The sequence below is a fragment of the Hyla sarda genome, chromosome 3, assembly GCF_029499605.1.
Source record: "Hyla sarda isolate aHylSar1 chromosome 3, aHylSar1.hap1, whole genome shotgun sequence".
NCBI lineage: Eukaryota > Metazoa > Chordata > Amphibia > Anura > Hylidae > Hyla > Hyla sarda.
This window is the reverse complement of record NC_079191.1, coordinates 303041437-303051035: the sequence shown is the minus strand read 5'-3', so window position 1 is coordinate 303051035 and position 9599 is coordinate 303041437. Positions and strand designations below refer to the sequence as shown.

At 45.1% G+C, this 9599-nt stretch overlaps 1 protein-coding gene across 2 annotated transcripts in view; it reads right to left on the bottom strand.

Annotated features, from left to right (window-relative positions):
- Positions 1–1021: 1021 nt before the first annotated feature.
- COG2 (component of oligomeric golgi complex 2) overlaps positions 1022–9599 on the bottom strand; it is a 273237-nt gene continuing 264659 nt past the window's right edge. For both annotated transcript variants that reach the window (XM_056566965.1, XM_056566966.1), the window contains 2 exons: positions 2624–2801; positions 1022–2070 (listed from right to left, as the gene is read on the bottom strand). In XM_056566965.1, coding sequence (XP_056422940.1) covers positions 1975–2070; positions 2624–2801 — 274 coding nt within the window. In that variant the 3' untranslated portion in view covers positions 1022–1974. The remainder of the gene's footprint in view (positions 2071–2623; positions 2802–9599) is intronic.

Below are 9599 nucleotides of genomic sequence, written 5' to 3'. Positions count from 1 at the left end.
GGTCGCGGTGTAGGTGGGGGGGGCGGTCGCGGTGCGGCGGGTCGGTCGCTGCGCGGTGGTAGGACTCAGGACCCCCGGACAGGCAGGGGTAAGTGGGTGGCGGCGGCAGCCTATGGCACCGCAAAAGCCACTGCAGTGCATTGATTTAAAGCACCCGCTTTAAATCAATGATCTGCAGAGGTGTCGCGGGGGGGATAAATAGTCGATAACTTATACCGGAATATCGGTATAGGTTATCGGCCCTAACCTCCACCGATTATCGGCCCTAAAAAAACGATATCGGTCGATCCCTAGTTCCTACCATAGAGTCCTCCGGTTTGCGATGCCGCCGCTTGTTACACAGCGCGGGACCGGAAGGCAGGACCCAAGGACCGCGATCCGGCCCCTATCGCGTCTCCCCTGCATAAGCCCGCCTGGGTGCCGCAAGGGGAGACTGAACGGAGAAGACGTCTGTAACTTGTGTCGGGTGGCCGCCCGTAACAGAGGTATTCTTATGGGGCCGCCCCTACTCTTTTAGCAGAAGAGCGCTCCTGCACTCTCAGAGATTCCTTCCCTACTCGGGACAGGAAGGGGTGGGGTTTTAAACTCTCAGTGTTTTTCCTGTTCCAATTAGGCAGGTGCAATCTCCGGGTGCTGTCATGGAGACGACTTGGGAAATGGAATTGTGGGATTTGTCATCAAAAAAAGAAAAGTCTAACAGGAAATACCAGTTCACAAAAAGCTAGCCACAGTATTATGGTAACCTCCAAGCCATTTAGCCCCAAGACCAGCGCAGATTCTTCCTAAGCATGTCCATTACTGCCTGCCAGCTACAAAAATCACCTTATGGTGGATAACCCCTTTAAGGTGTTAATATGGATTTATGTTTGTGAGGCCAAGTAGGACTGGGATCAATGTGAGTTGTGACTATCTTTGTGCAGCGCTGCAAAATATGTTGGCACTATATAAATAATAAGTACAATAATATGTAATCTTAGAATGTGTCCACAAGTCACCAAGGAAAAGCTAGGCAAGCAGCAAACATTTTAAAAATATGTTTATTTACGTAATGGGTTAGAACACAAATCTTAATTTTTTTATTCATTACATAAATATAATTCACCAGCCCCAAGATCATTGGTGCCCACCCTCTCCTAGCAGATAGGTGACATATTTAAAGTCATTATTCATTACAGTGGAAGAGGAATATGGAAACAACTGTGTATGTCCTCTCAATATCTGAACATATCCTCCGAACATGTGACAGATCAGCATCTCTGGTCTAGTACATTTAGTAGGTTTACTTTAAGCAAACAAAACAAATTTTCTGTGCATAAAAATAAAATATATTGTCCACTACTAATCATTTGTTACAATGATACTACTGGAGCTAGCAAATAAAATTCCACAACTTCAAAAAGTCCATAAACTCATTTATTGAAATATTTGTCGTACAAATGTCACACAGGAGAAGAAGCTTGATAAGTTTTGTGGGGGCAGGAGGGTTGTTGTTACCCCTTTGTCAGAGAATAGGTACAATAAATAAATAGATCTCTTATATAGTTTCTATCTTAGGTACAATAAAAACATAGTACCTTGTACTAAGCTCTTGACAAAGTGTAATCCCCGAAATCCGTCAAGCTTCTTATTCCTGTGTGCCATTTGTACAACCCTGCTTTTAAAAGATTTAAAAAGCACCAGTGATTTTACGGATCTTTAATTGGAGCGCTGGAACTTTCTTTTCTTACTCAATTGGACCGTTGTACACATTTGGGATCCAAGCAGCTTCTGGAATCTACTTTTCGTTTGAGGGCTGAAAACTCATTTCTTGTTTCTGAATGATAACACTGCTACAAAATGACAATTCTAGAATAATTCTTTCACTTTAATCAGATCAGTTTGGTGATTAGAAATCCAAAAACGGAGGACCTGTTAAGCGTCAAATAGCAAAAAAAAGTAAATCGATCACTGGAGTTTTGCATTTAAATACTTCCTTTATTCCATCATTAATTCTCCCCTAGCAGCTTGAACCAACTCCATAAGAGCAGAAAAGCTTTTTAAGTCATCTGTACACAATCCAAAACTCTGTATCTAAATGGGAAGAAAAGAAACAATGCAAAATTAGCATGATCAACAAAAGTGAAACTTAGAGTTTAGCATTGACACGTGTGCCTTCAGAGAATAAGACATTGGGCATCATCATACGTGATGTTAAATGTGAAATGCTGATTTGACTAGTTTAAGCATATTGCTTGGATATGCCATCACTTAATCATAGGCTTGGGGTCAAATATCTGAGATCTCCAACAGTCCTGAGGAAATATTTGAGAGTGCCAACAGTCCTGAAGAAAAATAAGGGGCCACAGCGGTGCAATGTTTTACTGTTTATCCCTGCACAGCTGCTGTTCCGTCCACAAAGGGAACTGCAGCAGGCCCATTTACATGAATGGAGTTGTGCTGCAGTCCCCTGCGCAGCAGGTCAGTGGGATATATTGGGTGTTGCTTGTAGTCATGTGACTTTTCTAGCTACTCGCATTTTTGTAGTTCCGATTTATTTTCTGTTGTGTCATAGAAACAGAACTACAAAAGCAGATGTGAACAGAACAAAATTCATTTATTTTCATGTAAAATATAATTTGTATACCTGGTTTGCAAAATATTCAACATCAAGAGCTAACTGAAGCCTGATTTTGTTGTCATCACTTATTCCACCATTTGTAGTATTACTGGACATTGTAGTCTTTCGTGCTTGTTTGAGTCTTTTTAAACTTTCTTCCATTTTCTTAACAGAACTGAGAACATCAAGCACCGTCTCACAATACCTGTAAAGGATAATTCATTGTCAGTTAAAAGGGTACTCCGGCGCTAAACATCTTATCCCCCTATCAAAAGGATAGGGGATAAGATGTTAGATCATGGGGATTCCCGCTGCTGGGGACCCACACGATCTCTCCTGCTCTCCTCGCTCTGTGCAGCTGAAAAACAGGGGTGCTTTAGGAGAGATCGCGGGGTCCCCAGCGGCAGGATACCCGCAATCTAACATCTTATTCCCTATCTTTTTTTATAGGGGATAAGATGTTTAACGCCGGAGTACCCCTTTAATACTATCAGTACAAAGGATAGATAAATAATGTGAAAAACTGCAAATACATAACTGCAAGAACACACCAATTATACACCTATATAATACAGCATTCTTCTGGCCAAAGAGAGAGATTTAACCAACTGAAAAAATTGTAAAAAGCTTTTAGAGGTATGTAGCTCTAATAAATTGCTAAGATATTGGGACGTGATCAGAGAACCATCAAGGTTTGTTGCAAATAGTCGCAACAGGGTCTCAAGAAACGTGATGAGATAAAAGACAGATTAACTGTTAAAGGCTTGAGAAGAATCAAACATGAAGCTACATGAAACCTATAAACCTCCAGTACTGTCATATTCCAGACCTGCAACCTACCTGGAGTGGCCAGAACAAGATGTTCAGTGCTCAGAGACATGGCCAAGGTAAGGAAGTATGAAATCTGACCAACACTGAACAAGACACATAACTTAAAAGTGAAGACTGGGCCAAGAAATATCTGAAGACAGATTTTAAAAAGGTTTTATGGGCTGAGAAGGGGGGAATAAGTCCTCTCTTATTTTTGCATTTTCTTTTGTTTTCTCCTCATTTTCTAAAAATCACACACTTTTATATTTCCATCCACAGACCCATGTGAGGTTTTTTTTTTTCACGACCAATTGTCCTTTGTAAAGACATCACTCATTTTACCATAAAATGTAAGGCACAACCAAAAAAACAAAAACAAAACATTATCTGTGTGGGGAATTGTAAAGAAAACAGCAATTACGCAAATTTCGGAAGGTTTTATTTTGACGCTGCACACTGAGGTAAAAATGGCATGTTTTCTTTCTTCTGTGGGTCAATAAGATCAGAAGAATTAGTATGTTTAACCCCTTGGGGATGAAGCCCATTTTGGCCTTAAGGACGAGGCCACTTTTAGTTTTTGCACATAAATTTTTTCCTCCTCTCCAACTTAAAATCATAACACTTTCAATTTTGCACCTACAGACACATATAAGGGCTTGTTTTCTGCATCACCAACTGTACTTTGTAATGACATTATTTATTTTATAATAATCTGCGGAAAAACAAAAATTATTTGTGAAGAAAAATTGAAAAACAAAAACAGCATTTTGTAACTTTTGGGGGCTTCTGTTTCCACACAGTGCACTTTTCGGTAATACTGACACCTTATCTTTATTATCTATGTCCATAAGGTTACAAGGATAAGCAATTTATGTAGGTTTCATTTTATTTGACTATTTTAAAGAAATTATAACTACATGCACCAAAATTTGCATGTTTAACCCCTTAACCCCTTAAGGACAATGGACGTACTCCTACGCCCCCGTTTCCGAGTCCTTAAGGACCGAGGACGTAGGAGTACGTCCTGTCCATTCCCGGCCCCCCGCCGCTAGCCGGAGGGGAGCCGGTGCCCGATGCCTGCTGAAATCGTTCAGCAGGCATCGCGGCATATCGCCCAGGGGGGTCATTATGTCGGCGATGGCCGCAGATCGCTGGACAATTCAGTCCAGCGATCTGCGGCGATTCCGTGTCAATCGGGTCTCCAGTGACCCGGTGACTCGGAATTACTGGCTGAGACGGCCCCGAACAGCCATTGCCAGAAGGGGTGAGGTGGCACTGGTGCCACATCACGATCGCCCTGATTCGTCGGCAGGATTCCCGGCCGACCAATCAGGGCGCCTGCTGCGGGTGTCACTCCCGCACCCGCTCCGCCCCTCTTCCGGAGGGCGTGAGCGGGTGCGGGACGTGCACCCTGGGTGCTGGGGACCCCGATCCCCGGCGTTAATGTTGGGATCGGGGCCCCAGGAGCGACGATGGCGGCGAGACTGACCTGCGCGGCGTCGATCAGCAGCAGCAGGAGGTGAGCGACAGCCTCCTGCTGTTGCTTAGCAACAGCTCCCTGCATACAAAAAGGGCATGCTGGGAGCTGTAGTTCTGCAACAGGAGGAGGCAGACCACCACAACTCCCAGCATTCCCTTATGGGCATGCTGGGACTTATGGTTTTGCAACAGCTGGAGGCACATTCTTTCTATGGAAAAGTGTACCTACAGCTGTTGTGTAACTACAACTCCCAGCTTGCACAATCAGCTAAAGTGCATGCTGGGAGTTGTAGTGGTGCATCTGGTGGTTGCATAACTACAACTCCCAGCATGCCCGTTGGCTGTCGGTGACTGCTGAGAGTTGTAGTTTTGCAACAGCTGAAGGCACATTGAGTTAAGTAGCAAACCAGTGTGTCTCCAGCTGTTGCATAACTACAATCCCCAGCATCCCCAGCCAAAGTAGTATGCCTCCCGCTGTTGCATAACTACAACACCCAGCATGCCCTTCCGCTGTCCGTACATGCTGGGGGTTGTAGCTTTTGCAACAGCTGAAGGCACACTGGTTGCAAAACACTGAGCTTGTTACCAAACTTGGTGTTTCACAACCAGTGTGCCTCCAGCTGTTGCAAAACTACAACTCCCAGCATGCACTGATAGACCGTACATGCTGGGAGTTGTAGTTTTGCAACAGCTGGATGTTTCTCCCCCCCCCCACCCCCAATGTGAACGTACAGGGTACACTCACATGGGCGGAGGATTACAGTAAGTATCCGGCTGCAAGTTTGAGCTGCGGCAAATTTTCTGCCGCAGCTCAAACTGCCAGCGAGAAACTACTGTGAACCCCCCGCCCGTGCGACTGTACCCTAAAAACACTACACTAACACAAAATAAAAAGTAAAAAACACTACATATACACATACCCCTACACAGCCCCCCTCCCCAATAAAAATGAAAAACGTCTGGTACGCCACTGTTTCCAAAACGGAGCCTCCAGCTGTTGCAAAACAACTACTCCCAGTATTACCAGACAGCCACTGACTGTCCAGGCATGCTGGGACTTTTACAACAGCTGGAGGCACCCTGTTTGGGAATCACTGGCGTAGAATACCCCTATGTCCACCCCTATGCAAGTACCTAATTTAGGCCTCAAATGAGCATGGCGCTCTCACTTTGGAGCCCTGTCGTATTTCAAGGCAACAGTTTAGGGTCACATATGGGGTATCGCCGTACTCGGGAGAAATTGTGTTACAAATTTTGGGGGGTATTTTCTGCTATTAGCCGTTTTAAAAATTTAAAAATTTTGGGAAACCAAGCATTTTAGGTAAAAAATTTTTTTTTTTTTACATATGCAAAAGTCGTGAAACACCTGTAGGGTATTAAGGTTCACTTTACCCCTTGTTACGTTCCCCGAGGGGTCTAGTTTCTAAAATGGTATGCCATGTGTTTTTTTTTTTTTGCTGTTCTGGCACCATAGGGGCTTCCTAAATGCGGCATGCCCCCAGAGCAAAATTTGCTTTAAAAAAGCCAAATGTGACTCCTTCTCTTCTGAGACCTGTAGTGCGCCAGCAGAGCACTTTTCACCCCCATATGGGGTGTTTTCTGAATCGGGAGAAATTGGGCTTCAAATTTTGGGGGGTATTTTCTGCTATTATCCTTTTTTAAAAATGTAAAATTTTTGGGAAACCAAGCATTTTAGGTAAAACATTTATTTTATTTTTTTTACATATGCAAAAGTCGTGAATCACCTGTGGGGTATTAAGGTTCACTTTACCCTTTGTTACGTTCCCCGAGGGGTCTAGTTTCCAAAATGGTATGCCATGTGGTTTTTTTTTGCTGTCCTGACACCATATGGGCTTCCTAAAGGTGACATGCCCCCCAAAAACCATTTGTCGCTCCTTCCCTTCTGAGCCCTCTACTGCGCCCGCTGAACAATTAACAGACATATGATGTATGTGCTTACTTGAGAGAAATTGGGTTTCAAATACAAGTAAAAATTTTCTCCTTTCTACCAATTGCAAAAATTCAAAAATTGGGTCTACAAGAATATGCGAGTGTAAAAAATGAAGATTGTGAATTTTCTCCTTCACTTTGCTGCTATTGCTGTGAAACACCTAAAGGGTTAATACACTTATTGAATGTCATTTTGAATACTTTGGGGGTGTAGTTTTTATAATGGGGTCATTTATGGGGAATTTCTAATATGAAGACCCTTCAAATCCACTTCAAACCTGAACTGGTCCATGAAAAATAGAGAGTTTGAAAATTTTGTGAAAAATTTCCAAATTGCTGCTGAACTTTGAAGCCCTCTGGTGTCTTCCAAAAGTAAAAACTCATAAATTTTATGATGCAAACATAAAGTAGACATATTGTATATGTGAACCCAAAAATGTTTTATTTTGAATATCCATTTTCCTTACAAGCAGAGAGCTTCAAAGTTAGAAAAATGCAAAATTTTCATTTTTTTCATCAAATTTGGGGATTTTTCACCAAGAAAGGATGCAAGTTACCATAAAATTTTACCACTAAGTTAAAGTAGAATATGTCATGAAAAAACAATCTCAGAATCAGAATGATAACTAAAAGCATTCCAGAGTTATTAATGTTTAAAGTGACAGTGGTCAGAATTGCAAAAAACGCTCTGGTCCTTAAGGTGTAAAATGGCCTGGTCCTTAAGGGGTTAAGAACCACGGACGTACTCATACGTCCCTGCGCCCTGGGTCGTAAGGACCAGGGACGTACTCATACGTCCCAGCGAATTTCACATCCCGCCGCGCGCCGGGCGGGTTGCGAAACCGGACGCCTGCTGAAATCATTCAGCAGGCAAACACCGAGGAGGGTCCCGGGACCCCCACATGTCGACGATCGACGCAGATCGTCCGCGAAATCGCGAGGGCGATCTGCGGTGATTCTGGTCATTCGGGTCAGTGATGACCCGGTGACCTGGAAATAAATGGTGATCGGCGGTGTACAATACACCGCCAATCACCTACCGTTGCTGGGGAGCGGTGACAATACTGTCACCGCCCCAGCAACGCTGCTATTGGCCGGCGATCGTCCGGCCAATAGCAGAGCGGCAGAGGAGGGGTTAACAGCTCCTTCCCGCTGCTGTACCTGCTCTCTGCGTTCAGTCAGCGGGTGCAGCAGTGAGGAGAAGACCGTGGACCCCCACTCGGAGCCGGAGAGCAGTGTATAGGGACAGGTAGGACTAATAAAGAAAAAAAAAGTAAAAATAATAAAAAAAAAAGTACCCCCGACCCCCTAATAGGTCCCCAAGGGTCCTATTAAGGTCCGATCCCTGACCCCGGGTCCTATTAGGGCCTATTAGCGCCACCCTTTTTTTTTTTTTGGCCGCAGCGTTTTCCCCCCCCCAATTATAACACACTGTTATATATAAAGCAGTACACCAAGCACCACATACACACACCCTCCCCCCCCCCCCCCCGCCACCGTAGAAAAAAGGAGATGGCCCGCCGGGCATTTTCGGTAGCGGAGGCTTGCGGTTTTTTAGCCTCCGACTCCGAATCTGCCAGTGAGGACGATGAAGATCCAACATTTTTGTGTTCTTCATCGTCCTCCTCATCATCTAGCAGTGATGATGAGTCCCCCGTACGGCGGCAGAGACGCCGCCAGGCGAGGCAAAGCACCACCCATGAGAGTGACCCAGTGGCCGACACTAGTACGAGTGGCAATGCCACTCATAATAGGAGTCCGGCCCCCCAGACAAGTGCACCGGAGCCCCCTTCCGATGACCCTGTCTGGAGCCCCCCAGAGGATTATCAGCCACGGATTCCTGAGTTTGTTGGCGACTCAGGAATCCGGATTGACACGGCTGGCTTCACTGATCTGGACTTTTTAAAGTTTTTTTTCAGTGACAGCCTGGTCAATCTAATGGTGGAACAAACGAACTTGTATGCCCAGCAGTTCATTGCCCACCACCCAGATTCCTTTTTGGTCAGGTCCAATGAATGGCGCGCCATTGATGCAGCGGAAATGAGGACATTTTGGGTCCTCTCGCTGCATATGGGCCTTGACAAAAAACCAAGTGCTCTTCATTACTGGAGCGGGGACGTCCTCTACCAGACCCTGCTTTACAGTATGGCGATGACACGGAGGCGGTTCGAGGCTATTCGGAAATGCCTGCATTGTGCAGATAATGCGGCATGTCCGCCCCGAGGTGATCCCGCCTATGACTGGCTTTACAAAGTGAGGCCAGTCATACATCACTTTGGGGCCAAATTTTTTGGAGAACTACGTACCCCTCAGGGACCTCTCGGTAGATGAGTCTCTCATCAGTTTTAAGGGGAGACTCATCTTCTGCCAGTATATTCCCTCGAAGCGGGCGCGGTATGGCGTGAAGCTCTACAAACTCTGCAAGAGTACCTCCGGGTACACTTGCAGGTTTAGAGTATCTGAGGGACGAGATTCCCGTATAGAACCCCCAGATTGTTCCCCCACTCTGGATGTTAGCGGGAAAATCGTTTGGGACCTTATGCACCCATTGCTGGATAAGGGTTACCACGTGTTTGTGGACAACTTTTATACCAGCATCCCTCTCTTCACATCCCTTGTCGCCAGATCCACGTCCGCTTGTGGGACCGTGCAGAAAAACCAGGGAGGCCTCCCTCTAAATTTGGTAGACGCCTATTCCCAAGGGTGAGTCCGGTGCCCTGACCCATGATAACCTGTTGTTGGTGAAGTATAAGGATAAGAGGGA